The following is a 17,974-nucleotide window of genomic DNA, read 5'->3' as shown; positions in this document are numbered from 1 at the left end:
TTCAGAGTCAGGGCCGTTTGCAAAGTTGGCTCTGGAGACTCCAAGTGGCTGTAAATCTTGTATTTACATTTTTAATAGAACATTCATATGTAGTAAACTGGTTTCCTCTGGTTGTAAAACTATTCACTGTTTTTTTTCCTACACTTAATTTTAATTTCTTTATAGCATCAACCTACATAGAATTTGCAACTTCATATATATAAAGCATTGATAAACTCTTGAGCTCCTAGAGAACACTGCCTGAAAATCCATGATTGTGATACATAAATTATAATACTGCAGGAGCAAATTTTATTTAAACATTCTTAAAAGCTAAAATGCCCTCATGGTCCAGCAGATCTATTATATGAAGCTGCTACGTTAAGACAATATGAAGAGTGCTTATCTAGCCTAACGGCATTAGAATTCAAATTTATTTTTTATCTTATTATAAGATATCTTATTATATGTTATCTTTTATAGAAGACAGATTTTTCAGAATCTAGACTGTGCCTTACCACTTGGCAAGCATTGCTTTAGTATTTACAAGCACACAACAGTGGCATTTGTAAACTATACGTGCTACCCAGTTAATCAGTGTGTGTAATTTTAAGTACATTAGCATTCCAAGAAACACTTCACCTCATCTTTACATGTTTTGTATTAAAGATGGTTATTAATGAGTGACGAGTCCACAGTAACAATTTAATATCCACATCCTCACACTCCCACATTAAGTCATGCTTACATAGTGCTTGGATTGTTACACCAGGAAAAAAATCTGAGTAATCATGTCTTTAATGTTTTGAGGGGATGTCATTAATCTGAGGATACCTTTAAACTTCATGAAAGCAAACTGAAGAAATATATCAAGTTTTTCTTTTCAAAAATTGTGGGAGATAAATGGTTTGAGTTGCAAGAATTAAACATAATAATACAGACCATTTTCAATGTGGTTAAAATTGAGCTTTTAAAGGAAAGAGTAGATCAAAGCTATAATGTGACAACAAGCATATTCAAGTGCATCCTCTGTGAAAGATATCTTCCCTCAGACGAAAATTCTTAAATGAAGACAGTTCATTGTTAGCTTAAAGTCGAAAGATCATGTAAACCATATGGAATTAGCAATTTCAAAATTGCATAAATTTATGCATAAAATGCATAATTCTATACAAAGACCCTTCCTAAATGGTTTTCTGTATATACAATTTTGTTAGTTTTGAAGAAGATATTTTAGGATTAGAATCCAAATACTCAGCATTTATCTTTTACTTTTTTTTTCTTAATTACCAAGGAGATCCTTAATTTTCATCTAAGACTTGGGGGTCTTTAATCCTAACAGGGTAACAAAAATATCACTGCACTGATTGAATGAATTAAGATGACAATAAGGTGAATGATATTGAATATATTTTGACATATATGAGCAGTTTCTGGATCTGAAAGTTCACTTTTGTAAGTACCTATGTAAATATACTATTCACTAGCTTTAAAAGTTTGAAGATAATTGTAAAATTGAAAGGTACTATTTAAGTGAAATGAAACTTAACAGTGTTAGCTCATAACTTTATTTTAATATGTGCTACCTAAATATGAAACAAGAAAAACACTATGGCTATTTGTATACTTTAGGGGTACTTTATCAGGAGCAGAGTTCAGTAATATAGAGAAAAACATGTACAGTGAACTTTATAATTAGGACTGGAGATTTAAAGTTCATATTAAAACTCGGGGTTTAAATAAATTTGAAATATAAGTGTTCCCCATTATTACTAGTATTTTCAGAAGTGAAACACCCTTTTGACTTTGGACATAAACATAGTAAAAATATTCTATTGTTGTAATGATAAAAAGCAGGATTTTTATACAGGTGATTTAAATAGATATATCATCACAAATAAAATATTTTGTTGATCAAATAATCATTTTTACATATTATTATATTTAATATTTAAATGTATAGTCTACATGAGCCTGGTGAATCTCTCATGGATAAAACATGTTGGTCAAAAATTTTATTATAGTACCTGACAAAACAATTTGCTAATCAGTTAACATAAGTTTATGGCTACCCTTCATGTTTTATTTAAATAGATACATATCTAATTATAAATTGAAAAAATATAGCAAATTTGGTTTCAATATCCAATATTAAGTGTTATTTTTAAGGAAGCATAAAATAAAATTCTTAAAAAATATTTTAGTTGGAACCACTGGAAATTATTATTGGTGGTGGAAGTAAATTTGTAAGAAAATCTACAGTGCATATTCCAGAACACTGAAAAGTCACCGAATTTTCCTACTTGTCTTTATATGATTCAATATTGATCACAAATTCGAATTCAATTTATATCATGATATTTTGAAAATGATCTCTAAATAAGTTTGTCTAAAATAAGTAGACCAAGAAATTAATGAGCCTTTAATAAAGTCGCAGTTCCATTTCTGCATAGGTTAAATTTTTAAAAGAAAACAATTTATCCTTCATAACACTGTTTTATAATTTCCACTTTTAGAAACACATGTAATTTTTAAACATGTATATGTTTATTTTGTATTATAAATATACAATATTCCTTCATGTTCTGATAAAGACCTAATTAAGAAGAAAACTCTGGAAGACTTCCATTCAACATATCACTATGAACATTACTCTTCTTTTATAAAATGAATTTCCTAATGTGTAATAAAAATGTATCTGATATAGTTAGCATTATGCAATATATCATTACATTTTAATTTTGACAGTAAATAGAAAATGAGAAAGTAAAATGATTTCATACTTGCATTACATCAATTCTTTATGAAATATTTCTGTTTTGATCTTCAGAAATTTTTTAAGAAGTAATCTAAGTCACTCTTTAACTGAATCAAGGTTAAATGTCATTTTTTTAAAAAAAATGAGTATAAAATTATTCATTTTATAATATTGGTACAATTGCCATGAGAAATATTTGACCTGTGTCTTGTAAGCCAAATAGTCTGCTGTAAACAGAGTAAGAAAAGGGTATTATACTATAGTCACACTGAAACATTACAGTGCATAAAATCATTTTCTTTCCCCCAGTCTAACATGCCTAAAGCATAGACCATAAAAGTAGAATTTGAAATAATGTAAAAATTTGAAATATAAAGAACTCCAGATGAAAATTAAGTATGCAGTGCTCTCTTTGATAATATGTATTTTTGTATACCATATACATGCTACATAAACTGATGGAACTATCAATGGATAATTATAGAAAAGCACTAAATTAAATTAAAATAAAATTAATGATAAAATGCACAGTTGTCAAATGCAATACTCAATGACATAAGATTCCTTTGGATATAGATGTTAGATAATTCTTTGATGGACTAATGTCCACCCACCTTCTTTAATTTTGTATTTACAAAAATACATATATTTGTATTTACAAGAAAGCAGAGAACTTTGAGGGGTCTGAAGAACTTTATCCATAAGTGAAATAGTTAATTTGATAACAGTTTAATTACCTTTTAACAACTTTTTATTCCCTTTGAAAATCAATTAATTAAATGCCCCCTTCTAACATTTAAATCAGTTCTTTTGTTATTTTTAGTTCTTCTTTCTGTTTAAATTTTAGTCTTAAAATTAGTTATACTAAATATTTTGCCACCTCTTGCAAATATCTTAATTTGGAGCCACCTGAAAAGTGCTACAAGAGCATATTCCCAAATGAATTGGAAGCATATTTGTGGTTTGTTTTATTTTCATTAATTTGGAGTTGTGTGACTCTGGGAACAATCCATTGAGCTCTTGAAATTAAGTAGCTAGTTTTTGGCATTTCAAACAAGGACTGAACTATTCTCGCTCTCCCCCTTGCCCTACTGAAAAATAATCAAGAGAAAGGATAAGACAAGAGAAGGAGGGAGGAAGGAGGGAGATGTAAGCAAAAAGGACAAGAGTCTGGAAAAATAAAACAGGGAAAGAAACTATACATACTTAATTTGAATAATTTGCTAACAACATAATAATAAGAATAGAATTAATGATATAGGGCAAGCAACTGGTATCTTCAATTCTCTTCTTAAGTTCTAACCTTTTCCACATTATGTGTGGATGTTTTCATTGCACATAGTTTGATTTTCTTACTGAGGCTGAGGGAACGGTGGTGAAGGACAGACCCAGATACATAGGACATTTACCCAAATTTCACACTTCACATGTGTAAAGGTGATAATCTCGCCTAAACAAAAGATGTGTTCCAAGTATATTTATGCTAACGTTGATTAAACACATAACTTCAACCAACAGTTTAGCTGTAAATAATTTTGAATGCGAGCATACCAATTATCACATTTACATAGAATATATTTACTTTCTCTGAGATAATTTAAGTATTTACACTATATTCATATATAGATAAAAATAAGATTTTGCAATGTCTATTTGGAAATATATTTGTATGAGATTATGCAACATATCAAATGGAAAAGCACAAAGAGTAAGCTTAGTTTGCATCCAAATTTTAATTGATGCCTGGAACATTACATATTGTTCACCAAAATGCTACGGAGAGAATTTGCAGAGTTCCTTAATCCAATCATATACCGCTGATATACCCAATTTAATTATTTACTCAGTGAACAACCTGAAACACCAAAAATCAAATACTCAAAACCACACAACTCGTGTTCTATTGTATATGTTAACGTATTGGCTGGACACAATGAATAAGGAGAAAGAATTCAGTTTTTTAATTCTACACAGTTTCATAACTCTACATGTTAAAAATTTTCAAGTTTATTAGAGCAGGAGTGAATTTACTCTTATCCCCTTCGTACAATTGGAAAAAAGATAATTTAAAAATTAGAAGTAACCTCTTTTCATAAATCATATGATTGTTATTTTTGAAATTAAAAAAAAAAAAGGCTGGACACCTTAGGAAGAGTAGAAGTACAAATGAGCTACCTAAAGAAGTATTTGTGACAAGATTATGGACGATGGCGCTGGTTTGAATTAATAACATTATTTTGTGAATCTTTGAAAAATGCATCAACAAACTTTCTTTGGAAGCTACTTACATCATTCAGAACTACATCTTGAATTTCATGTAATTCTTATCTCTCACTTTTTATGCATCAATTAAGAAATAAAACTTACAGTGAAGATTCCACTTTGTATTAATAGTCTATAATTTATACAATACTGTCATATCTACATATAATAATATTGAGGAAGTGATTTGGACATTGAAAAAATAAGTCCCACTGTGAAGAAAAATTAAGAACAACCCCAATTGTGAAGTCAAATGCTATAATTTATTTTTCTTTTCTAGTCCTGGATTAAATATGGAGGAGGTAGATGAAGAGTAAGGTACTGGTTTTTTTTGTTTTTTTTTTTTGTTTTGTTTTTTTTCATGATAATATCATGGCATTATTAAGCTTGTTACTTTCCCCTTTGAAAAAAATTTGGGAAAGGGAAGATGTTACACAGAATGGGGATAGTTTACTTCACTTGACCGATGTAGCATTACTAATTTTTTTTTTTTAATTCCTCAGGGAAATTGTTACCACCTGTTCAATCTGAATTCAAGCAGTTACTGTCAATTTACTCATGGGTGAATGCTGCCTCTTTGTGGCAGAATGCCATGGAAAGTGTTCCTTAAACAGAAAGTTCATGAACAGCCCTTGATATTTTACACATTTCAGGTGAGATTCTGGGAAGATCCACTAATAGCGATGAAGCACATGGCTCTTTAAGTTTCAGATTCACTCAAACATTTCCTACTCTTAAATACTAATCTAAATTCATTGGCAAACCTTCCTCAGAGGTGAACAGCTTACACCCACCAACACTTCAAACATTTAGGATATATAGATCAACTTGAGATAAAGTATCCATCATAATCATTGAAGGTAGTTTTACACAAGTTAAAATTAGGAAAACTATGGGAATACGGGGAAATTAGGAAACTATGAGCATTGTAGACTGAATAAATAATACTGACATAACAAAATATATATCATTGGGAGAAAAATGAATAGGCAATATATTACTTACCACGGTCCATGTATTAGAAGAATACTTCAGTAAGGAAAGAAAGTATACAATTGAAGTTTCATTAATAAAGACATTAATGCCACCTTTAGGAAAACATAATTCCCTGAATTTGCAAAGGAGAATTTTACATATATACATATATTCAAATTTGATAATTGGGGAAATTTTTTCATATTAGGAATAAAAGTTAGCTACTATGTCCTAATTGTTAATAATGGAGATTCAGTCAATCACACGTAACTACGTCTTTTGCACCTCAAGTAATCATTACTTCAGTCCCTCATATTTGACATAGTTATCAAGTGTTTATTCAGAAACTATTTAAAAAATTACATGTGCTGGGATACATATGAGACTGTAACAACAGTAGCCCCATCTTACAGAGATCCTGTTTGTGGTCATCATCATTGCTTGCTGCCCAGAGGGATAAAGACATCGTATAGAGATTTGTACAGTCCATCATTTGGTCTTCTGAGGTGCCAGTACATGTGGATCTGTACAAATGCAACTGGGTTTGGTTAAACAATCAAAAATCGGCTACAATAGTAGTCAAATCAATACATCATTTTGGTTGACTAATAAAAATACTTTTAAATCTTCTCTAATAAAACCAGAAACTTGCACACGATTCTTACTCAAATGGCCCAATTAATTGCCCTAATTTTTTTCCTTTACACATTGGGATACAATCCGTTATTATTTTTTTCTTTTTTTAAATGACAGATCCAATCGGGTGGGTTGCATTGGCTTTACGATTTTCCCATTAAGTTCTCCACATTTTTAGTGACTTAAAATGCCTTCCTGATATCACTCCTGTTTTGGAAATGCAGGTCCTAATATAGTGCGACACCTCTGTGAAAATCATAGGCTAAATAGTGAAGGAAAGAGAAATGCTAAATGTGTATATAAAAATAGGTGCTACAATAAAATATTTGTATATTTCATCAATAAGTTATTTTGACTAATCAATTATGGATCATATAGCTCTGTAATTTTAATGATTTGTCCACATCTATGGTGATCATTTTCCAGATCACAATACTTTTGTTTTTTAATTCAAATGTCCAGAATGCATACAAACACATCCTTTAAAAAGAAAGGAAAAGTAATGAGATAGGAGGGAGGAAGGCAGGGAGGCAGAGAAAGAGAGAGGAGGGGGAGGGGGAAGGACAGAGAGAGAACAAACTTTCTACTAAAGTTGGGGTGTGCTAATCTCTCCACAAAAGCCATTTAGACCCACCCATGGCTTAAAGGGGCGCGGGGAAGAAGAGGAGGGAAAGGGAACAAAAGAGGAAGAGTAGAATCTCTGCGCTGCCATCTTCCACCGTTCTTAATGGCACTTCCAAACACCACAAGAACAACTGCGACCGTTAGCAAGTCACTTGCGCAGCAAACGGCCCTCCGTAAACCCTTCTGCTCCCCTCCCCCACAAGAAGAGAAGAGAAGAGAAATCGATGTGCCCAGTTTACACAAATGTTTCCCCCACGTGTAAAAATTAAAAGGAAAGTGCACACCCTTTCAGTATCTTCCGCCCAAGCTGAGAATCTCGTGCCAAGGCACTTCACCCTAAACGTTGAAACAACACAATTAATCAAATGCGTTCACCGCGTGTGTCGGCTTGCTTGTTTGTTTTAAATGCAAAAGCTCCCAGGGAGTTTCTCTGCTTTTAGAACTGGCTAAATGTGGTCTGTTTTTCCAGCACTTCGAGGTAGTCCGGCTCAACGTTTAGTTTTGCTTTTAACTCCAGATACTCGTTCCGGTTGGGTTCTACAAAGACAGCACTGGGAGGGCTGTAGAGCACCGGTTCCCGCAGCCTGCTGTCCCCTGCCCCCGGGTGCAAATACTGATGGGGGCGTCTCAGGTCATAGTTTGGGGAGAAAGTGTAAGCAGCGGGGCTGCACGGGAATTTGGGATATTCCGGGAGGCTGTTGCCGGCGGGGGTGGTGGAGCAGTGTTTGTCTGGTTCTAAAATGCCCCTGTAAAAGCGGTCGGCGTCCTGCACCGGCGACAGTAGGTCCTCCCGGGGCTCGATGGTGCTGACGCTATAGGCGGGACTCCGCAAGTGGTGGCTTTCCCGCCTCTCCTCCTCCCCCGGCTGAAGCTGCAGAGGCGGCGGGGGCTGCTGCTGCGGCTGCGGCGGCGGCGGCGGCGGCGGCGGCTGCTGCTGCAGGTGGTGGTTGCTGCTGTAGGTGACCTTGAGCTCGTGCAGGTCTTTGTAATCCTCCACGGAGTTGCCCTCTCGGGAGCGGTAGATGGGGTTTTTGCACATGTGGCCCAGTGGATGGGGGATGTACTCGTACACGTGGCCCGCGGGCGTCTTCACCTTGGGCAGCGCGGGCCCGCGGTGGTGCACGTGCGCGTGCGGGTGGCCTCCCGCGCCGCCGCCGCCGCCGTATACGCTGTACTGCATGTTGAAGGAGCTCACGTCGGAGTTGTTGGTGCTGGTGTGGTCGCTCTGGTTCTTCTTCCTGCGCTTCATAACCAGCACGAAGAGCCCGGCGGCCACGAAGACGGACATGATAAAAACCAGCAGCAGGCTGAGAATCAACACCGACAGGGGCACCGACGACGCACCTCCCCCCGCGCCCAAGCCCGCGGGGGCCCCGGTGCTGTTCGACCGGACCGCGGGGGTCACCGCGCTGGTCCTCGCCGGGACCTGGATGGAAGAGGGCGTGGGCGTGGAAACCACCACGTCAGAGTAGTCTGGACACAGCAGCTCCGACTTAATGGAGCGCATATCGGTCTCCGCAAACTTCTTGGGCGCCTTGCAGATGACCTCATCCACCAAGACACCCACTTTGAGCTGTTCGACCCACAGCTTCATGCCCACCACGTCGCAGGTACAATCCCAAGGGTTGTCATGCAGGTCGATTTGGATGAGTGACTTGAGCTGGTCCAGAACTCCACTCACGGGCAAGGAGGTGAAATGGTTACTCCTTAGGTTCAGCCTGAGAAGGGTCAGGCCTGAGAAGACGCCTGAGGGCATGGCCTGCAGGAGGTTGTTATTCAGAAATAGCAGCTGGAGGTTTGGGACCGGGTCGAAAGTCCCAGACTGAATCTCACGTATGAGATTGTACTGGAGGAAGAGATACTGCAGGCTTTGCAGGCCATAGAACAACTCCGGGCTCAGCCTCTCAATCCTGTTGCCATTTAGGTAGAGGCGCCTCAGGTTGGTGAGATCGCCGAAAGCGCGGTCCTGGATCATGGAGATTCGGTTGTTGCCCAGGTGTAGGAGGTCCAGCCCCGTAGCCTCCAGGAAGTCGCTCCTGCGCACAACCGCAATGTAGTTCTCCGTCAGATACATCTTCTTGGGGTTGTAGGGCTTGGGCTGCAGCTCCGCGATGCTCTCGATTTTGCGCTCCTGGCAGTTGACGTTGAGGCCCAGATCGGAGATTTGTAGGTTGCAAGTGCACGCGGTGGGACACTCCAAAGGCACCGGAGATTTGGTCTGGTAGGCGATGCTGGGGCCATAGTTGCTGTAGCCCAAGTCCTTGGAGGGCTGCCGAGAGGTGGGGCGCACTCTGGGCTTGTTGGGTTGGCGAGTCCCCTTAGGGGGCTTTAAGGGGGGTTTGTAAACAGCAGAGGAAGAAGTGGCCACGGAATTCACCGAGGCTGGGGTAGTGTGTAGATACCCCGTGGTGCTCAAAGGCGTCTGTGGCCTCATCTCATAATCTGAAATAAGTTTCCTTGGGCAAAGTTCCTGCTTGGACACCTCGTCCAAATCCCGGCCGTGTAAGCGGAAGGGGGTCTCACAAACCACATCCCCCACCAGGGCTGAGTAGGAGATACTGTCCAACCAATCCTTGAGAGAGATCAGCTCGCAGGAGCAATTCCAGGGGTTTTCTTCCAGCTGTAACTCCACAACTTTATCCATGTGCTGCAACAGCCCCACATAGGGCAGAAGTTTCAGCCGGTTCCCCCGCAGGTCCAAGTGCGTTAAGGGCACAAAACGGAAGAGGTTGTTGGGTAAACTGGACAAGAGATTGTCATTGAGGATAAGCACCTGCAATAAATGCAGTTTCCCAAAAGCATTGGGTTCAATGACACTGATGTAATTGTAATCGACCTGTAGGTACTCCAGGCTCTCCAGGCCGAGGAAGGTATCATCTCGCAGAAGTTCCAGTTTATTATTGTTCAGATGCAATCTCCTTAAACCCCGCAGCCCGTGGAAAGCCCCAGTCTCAATGTCCTGGATAACGTTGCTACCCAGATGCAAAATTGAAGCCCCGGTGTAATTGACAAACTCATTGGGATAGAGACGGTTCAAAAGGTTTCCAGACAACAGGAGGTGGTAGACTGGGAAACGGGGAGGGCTAATTTCAGAGAGGCTGATGATCCCCCGGTTTTCACAGCTCACAGTTAAAATGCCGTCCTTTTCCTCACAAGGACATGCATTGTCACAGATTTCCCCATAATAATCGATGGTTTCTGCACACGAAAGGACGAGAGATGTTAGAGCAAACGCTAGACTCTGCAGCATCCAGCTATGCATTTTTCTGTGAAGGTCCTGTTCCAAAGTTATTGGGGGGCAGCAAGTGTGCATTTTACCTCCTGCAAGGGAGAGAGGAGAAAAGGAAACAACATAATATGACAAAAATCTAAGGGATTGGGAAGAAAGTCTCTCTCTTCCCTACTACTATTTCTCTGAAATCCAGAAGGAGGGGATATGAATGACCCCCCCCCCAGTGGAACACGACATTCTCCAGACTTTATTATTATCTGATACTCATTTTGATTTAAAGGTTGATTTCATTTCCTAATGAGTACAACAGAAATATGCTGCCCTTTACAAGAGAAGGGCAGGTTAGATAAAGTCCCATTTTAGTGTTTTCCCTGCTCCCCCCTCTTTTCAAAACCAATCCATAAATATACATAAAATGGCTGTCAGTTCAGTTTCATGGTTCTAATTTAAGAGAAAAGAAACACCATTTTACAAGGTTCCCCACCTCACCTATAGCAAACCCGTCTGCCTTTCTTTCAGAACCTCCTCAGTTAACAGTTCACCGTGAAGGTCTCCCATTTTCACAGAAAAGCAAGGAGTCACAATACTTGGGCTATTTTAAACCGTCGCTGGAAATGCCAGGGTGGGAACCTAAAGAACACTTTTCAGAGGCAAAAAAGAGATGTAAGATAATGCATCAAAAGGACCCAGAAGAAGCTCTTAAATCACCAATTGTCTTCAGGAGCTTTGAGTGTGGAGAAAAAGGAGAGCGCGTTCCTTTGATGGTGGACTTCACTACCACGCTTTTAAGCACATCAGCGTCCTAATTGCATGCACGGTGCCACTTAGCAGCGCTTCTCTGAGAGCGCCCTGCGTCCACTTCTCCTCATTGATCATGTCAGCGACGCTACCAAACCGCATCTCTAAGCCACAGAAATAGTTCTGCACGAAGGATTACAAAGAACTCAGCGAAGGCATCCGCAATCCCGGAACACCTCCCGATACCCGGAGTTTAAAGAGGACGTTCCTGCCGCTTACCGGGAATCAGCTAAAAGTAAACCGAGGATCATCCTTACCTCCCTTACCTCCCGCTCCGCGTCGATTTGCCACGGAATGTAACACTAACGCTCCTGGATGAGCAGGATTTGGACTCAACTAAGTACCTCGCCGGCATCGCCAGCATCTTGGGAGTTGTTTCTTACATTTAAGTGTCAGTATTTTACTCCCCTTCCTTTTTTTACTTTCTTTGTTTTTCCTTTTTCTTTTCTTCTCCCCCCCCCCCCGCCCCCCAAGAGAAAAAGGCACTCGGGCTGATTAAAGGCGAAATAGAAAGGGAGGGAGAACAGCAAGTAACATAGGTCTGTGCTTTAATATCCGAATTTCATCTCCTCAAGGAATCGATCTGACCCCCTCCCCCTTTTATTTCTGGATTTCTTTTTGTCCTCTGAAAGGCTTCCTTGGACTTGCTACTTCGGGTCGACAGCGGTACTCAGAAGGGAAAGGACACAAATGGTCAGAGTGTGTGAGTGCGTGTTGTGTTGGCTGCGGCGGGGGGGGGGGGGGGGGGGGGGGGGGGGGGGGGGGGGGGGAGGCGGGAATTGGGTAAAAATGCTGGGCTCTGGGAACCCATGCCTCTTCTCCAGTCAACCTGGCCTTTGCCTCATCAGCACCGAAGTCTGATGTCGAATCACAACCAAAACTAAAGCCAAGACGTTTCTGAGTCACGGGTTCAAGCCTCGCTCCCCTGGCCGACTCCAACCCGCGTTATTAAGAGCCCCTGCATTCGCACGCTCATGTGCAAGTGTGCCTGAGAATCATTCACGTGTGGCCAACCCAGAGGTGTCGAGACGAATCGGAATCACAGTGTATAAGCCTCACAAGTATCTCCAACCTCCCAACGCAACCGCAAACGCCTCCTAGCTTAAAAGCGGAAAAAACACCCCCTATGGAAAGCAAAACGTTTACCTTGAAAATTCAGTTCTCCACAGGATGAAATCTGCACATCCATTCAGCGGGGGTTGGGTCCCCTCCCCCTCCTTCCCTCGACTTCCCCGCCCCCATTCACCTCCCTCCCTTTCAGACAGCCCATCGCAAATTGTGACCAGCCGGTATTAAACTCGAGCGTTTACAACTTTAATTCAGTTCTGGGTAGCCGGGGTCGAAGAGCTTCCTCTCACCCCACTCTCTTTCCCCTCCCCCTTGCCATCAAAGGAACCCGAAAATTTGAGAAAATAAAGTTGAATGAGCCGAGGAAGGCTGACATTCTGACTGGGAAACGCACCTCCGATGTAAATTCGCGGGTACGTTGCACATTCTCAGATTATCTGATTTTTTTTTTTTTTTTTGGGAGGACGGGGGCGGAGGAACTGTATTTGCCCCCAAAGAATTTAGACCCTAGACCATCGCCCTGCACATCCCTGCATTACACAGAGTGGGGCTGCGTGGGCTGGAGCCCAGCACCCAGGCCCGACCCGTGGCTCTGGGCACAGCTGCTCCCACAGCGGCCCAGGCAGAAGCACCCGGAGTTCCAGGACGCGAGGCTCCCTTCCCCCACTCCGCCCCAAAGCGAAGGAAGGGAAAGGGAAGGAAGGAGGGGAGGGAGGAGAGGGAATGCTAGCCATCCCGCTGCCACACGAACACACACACACACACACACACACACACACGAGCCTCTTTTGCAAAGTAAACGGTCGACTTACCCCGTTTCACATCTCCAGGGCCCACTCATCATAGCCGCCCCTATAAAAATACCTCTTTGGGGTGTGCATTGGGTTTCAGGAGCCCAGGCAGGGCAAGAAGGCGGCGAGCTGTGCGGTCCGAGCGGCGGGAGGAAAGAAGCGCCCGGACGCCGCCAGCCCGGGGCCGCCGCCGCGGTGGCGACCGCGGGTTCCGGGGCTCCCCAAACGGCTCTCCCCGGCAATCTCCGCGGTAGTCGAAGCGGGCAGCGGGGTGGGGGGGGGGGGGGAGAAGGGGGCGATCGCGAGCGGCCGATAGGGAAGGGAGGAGGAGGGGGCGGCGGAGGACCGGCTGTAGAGGCGCCTGGCGGTAGGGGCCGGGAGCAGGAGCCGGGCGGGGCGGGGAGGGAGCTGTTGGAGGGGGGGAGGCGCGGAACCCGAGGAGGGGACGTGAAGGCTGCCAGGCACCGCCGGCCCCTCCAACGTGACGGTCAGCCCCGCCGAGCGATCGCTCCCGTTCACACTCACGCTCACTCGCACACTCGTTCCCACCCGCTCCACCGGGCGATCGCAGGGTCCCGGGCACCCAACGCGGCACTCCCCAGGCGGGTACTTACAGTTGCCATCTGCATAAGGGGCAACTTTGTCCAAGCCAGCAGCAGCCGCCGCCCCCTCCAGCCTCCGGCTCCACGAACCCTCGGGCCTGGGTTCGCGCTGGCCGCCCCTCCCCTCCCCCCTCAGCTCTCCTCCTCGCCGTCTTCACCACATTCCCCCCTGGTCAGTGGCGCACGCCTGGGGACTAGCCAGAGGGAGCGGGGCGCGGGGGTGTGCATGCATCGCCCGCCTTCTTCTTGCAGCGCACACTGTACATGGTAGTGAGGGGGCGAGCAAAGGTGGCATCGGCCCCTTGGCTACTCCTGGGGTGGCTACGGCTCCTGCGCCGTCCTCCACCCCCCGCGTAGTGGCGACCACCGCGCCGGGATCCCGCCGCCGCTGTCCCCTCTCTCTGTCCACCGCCGCGGCGGCCCCTAATTAGTATTTGTACGGTTCCCGCATCCTCTTGGCAGTTTCATCGCTCCTGGTGTTTGCAGAGGTTTTTCTCATCCTTTCCCCAGATGCGGCGCACGATCGTCATTATTTGGAACTCTCTATCTCCGACATCCTTTAGGGGGCCTGGGGGGGGGGGGACAGGAGCAGCGTTGTTTTACGCCTGTGGCGTGTCCCGGCAGCCTGGCGGCTCTAAAATACTCAGAGAAAATCGCTTCTTCCCTCCCGGGCGCTGAAGATGTGGCAACACGGTAAGCATCACCGGGGTCTCTGAGACATCTGCTCCAGCGCGGGCGCAGGGCCCCGTCCAATGCACTTGTTTATTGTCGCGCCGCTGGTGCGAGCCAAGCTGCAGCAGACATGATGGGCCCGGGGCGAAGCGGGCGCTCGGTGGCCGATAGATGGCAGCCGAGGGCGAAGGCGTCCCTGGATTCGGGCGGCGCAATCGGAGCCCCCTTGGATGTCACATTCGTGGGAGACGAAGAGTCTTGGAACCTGTGCGTAACTCGAGCGTGGGACTGTGCAATCCTTGGATTGAAAAAGGGAGGAGTGGAAATAACCCCGACAGTGCCAGGCTTGTTGGTGGTCAGGGACAGATGATTCCAGCCCTGTGCTGATCGCCTGCCTTCCTCCCACCATTTAGAATGATACTGCCCCTGCCTCTGTCTCTGTACTTAACTCTAAAGGACCCTGGAAGAGGGAGTGGTTCATCCTAGCTGCAAACAAGGGCGCTAATGTTTTTTTTTTTTTTTCTTTAAGAATTACGTTTTATAGGTATGTCTGGGCGATGCAAGGGAATGTTAACGACTTTCAGAAAGAATGTTTGTGAATACATTTGGTGTGTACTAAAAAGCTGGAGACCCCTAAATAAATGCAGTATCGATAGAAAGCGAGTTTCTTGAAGAGTCACCTGCTAAACTCCACTAGCATCATCTCTACAGTAAGTATTCCTGGCTCTTGCCTATGAAACCAGACACCTCCACCCCAGAGGGGGGGTCTTTACATTCATAAGGCGTATTTCCAGTGTTTGTAATACTTAGACCTGCAGTCCTTCCCAGGTATAAAAAAAAAGTTGATCATAATACGTGGCCCAATGGAGGCTGAGTGAACATGTGCCTGTTCCTATGATAACCGGGAAGTTTTACCATTTAAATATATTTCATCTATTTTATTTTGGGATTAATTACGAATTAATGTTCTTTTGGGATCATCTTAAACATAATTGATATTGTCTCCTTCTTGGTAACGTTTGGGATGCTATTGTGGTTATAATATCTTGGTTAAAGATAGGATTATAGAGATTCTGATATATATATATATGTATATGTATATACACACACACACACACACACACACACACAAACATCTTTTCACATCCTCTCTCTGTGTTGAATTAGAAGGAGTTTTCTAGAGGTGGTGAATATTGCAGCCTCCTGAGGTTTTGCAGCATTTCTTGAAATTTCCTCTCAATCTGTTTTGCAAATATTTTTGTTAATCCATACATACTTTGTTTAAATTCAAAGCATATACAAGAGAGGGAGAAACAAAGTAATCTGTAACATCATTGAATAACACAATAAAATCTTATAACAGAACTTCCTGTAAATTTAGAAACATTTGGCTGGGGAATGAGAGCCATTTGCCACAGGTGCTTTATATAAACAGAGAACTTAAACTTCATCCACTAAAGTCTGGTTACCGTATATTTTATGTAGTCATCATCTTCTAACATTATATATTTTAGAAAATTTATTTTTAAAGTATGAAATTGCTTTTATATTTTTAAATGAATGTGTTAAATTGTCATGTTTTAAAAATTACATATTACTTAAACTTGGAAACTTTTGGCATATCAATATTAAGTTCTATCACAGACATAATTTTTGATGTAGACAAACTCCATAGAAATTCTGGGTATAACATGGTTTAATCAATTATTGGAATTTTCAAAATAGCTGTAGTATAGTTTTAGTTCATTATTTTATTGCTTTCATAAGTCTTCAAAATTGTATTTAATATCACAATTCAGTTTAATTTTTGATTTTGAATTAAAGGATTTATTTCCTAATTAAAAATAAATTTGTTGAGCTAAAAAGTTTTAAACATGGTAGCAATTAATCTAGGTTATAGTTTTGTTAGAAACAATATTCCAGTTTATTTCTTGTGGTTCAAATAAATAAGTGATGACAACTTTCTACCATTTACTCAATATTAAGGATAGCCTGAGAAGCCATCATGATGGTTTACCACTAGGTGTCTCTATAAACTGCTATGCAGGAAAGTGAATTTGGAGAAAATACAGTGACATGCAGAGACCAAACAGAATTCCGGAGGAAAAACATCACAGAAATAAGGAAAATCCTCGTTTGCTAGTCTTTGAACTCTTACTTTCTTTGAATATTGACTATGGCCAGAAAAGAAATAAATTAATCATGTAACAGTGATCAAATTTAAGCCAAGACTTTCACCTACACGAGCAAACATATCCATGTTTCAGTCCATACTAAACAATATAGTCAGATGAGATGTATGCTTGGTTTCACATAATACTCCAAAGAATGCACAGGATTTCATAAACACTTTGGGGAACTAGAAAAATGAAATGATTGATCAAATAGATCCCTCCTGAATTAAGGGCATGATACTAAATTAAACATTATTTGATTGAGTAGGTTGGATGTGAAAAGTTGAGAATCTGTGTCTAAATATTTGTGAACATACATGTGCATATTATAGTTATTAATGATCTAGTATAATCATAAATACGTTTCATATATGGTAATACATTTGGCAATAATTAGTGTGAATTATGGACATAATCTGATACCTCCCTAATAAAATTTAAATTCAAACCATAACTAGCATACTTATCACTTGAAATTGGCCATATATCTTGGTGGATATGAATTCACCAATGAATTCATATTCATTATTACCTGGAATTATCATTTTAGTGTTTTATCAACTCTTTGGATGAATTCTTATATTAAATAATTTCTTAAGATATCTCATCATATTATGTTTGTGTATTGTTGTGTGGTTTCTTTAGAATATTAAAATGCTAAGTCAAGAATTATGGTCTCTCATGAAATAACCTAAAAGACATTATAAACAAGGAAATTCTTTCGTGATAGTGATGAGATCTTGTAAATACTAACCAACGTTATTGAAAGCTAAAGCAAGTAGAACTTGCATTTCTTCTTGTTAGCCTAACTGGTAAGTTAAGATTATAAAATCCAATGCTAGGTTCCAGACTCCTCCAAAATCAGCTCTAATAAGAGTACTTTTGTGACAGTGTAGCTAAAGATCTATACAGCCTTATTTGGTAAACAACACGTTTTTCAGATATATATCTTTTTAATGTCTTTGAAATTAAATTATATATATCACATATTCCTAAAAGCAGAAAAGTTTCTCCTCGAAGGGAAAACATGAGTCATCTCTTATGATTGTTTCTCTGTGTAATTGATAAGCTAAATAACTGTAGTATAGCATATTTTTTATCAGTTTGGTACATTTGGATTTACAACAATTGAAATTATCATGCAGTGATATTTATCAAATTCAAATGACTAGTTAAGGTGATTAATTTCAGCAAGATTATTTATTCACTTTTAGATTTAATTTGTTTTTTATAGTCTTAGATATTTTCCCTCAGAGGCATAAAAGAAAGATGTACATAAAATAGACAATTTTCTTCCTTGCTTCATACACTTACTTATAAATATACTCTGATAATCTTTTGATAGATTAGGTGTTAAAACCCTGTCTTTGGAGGACAAGTTGGAAATATCTTCCAGAATTTAA

The 17,974-nt window shown here is 41.3% G+C and overlaps 1 protein-coding gene across 2 annotated transcripts; it reads right to left on the bottom strand.

The window, feature by feature from the left end:
- Positions 1-7,028: 7,028 nt before the first annotated feature.
- On the bottom strand, positions 7,029-13,274 carry SLITRK5 (SLIT and NTRK like family member 5). Of its 2 annotated transcripts, none has more exons than XM_042957950.1 (2): positions 13,145-13,274; positions 7,029-10,555 (listed from the first exon to the last, which is right to left on the bottom strand). In XM_042957950.1, exon 2 carries the CDS (start codon positions 10,545-10,547, stop codon positions 7,671-7,673), a length of 2,877 nt encoding a protein of 958 aa, XP_042813884.1. In that variant the 5' UTR covers positions 10,548-10,555; positions 13,145-13,274; the 3' UTR covers positions 7,029-7,670. The 2 variants fall into 2 exon arrangements, with proteins under 2 accessions (XP_042813884.1, XP_042813889.1); XM_042957955.1 differs by lacking the exon at positions 13,145-13,274 and adding an exon at positions 10,956-11,009.
- Positions 13,275-17,974: the final 4,700 nt, after the last annotated feature.

This window comes from Panthera tigris, chromosome A1 (genome assembly GCF_018350195.1).
Source record: "Panthera tigris isolate Pti1 chromosome A1, P.tigris_Pti1_mat1.1, whole genome shotgun sequence".
Taxonomy (NCBI): domain Eukaryota; kingdom Metazoa; phylum Chordata; class Mammalia; order Carnivora; family Felidae; genus Panthera; species Panthera tigris.
This window is presented reverse-complemented; position numbering and strand designations above follow the sequence as displayed.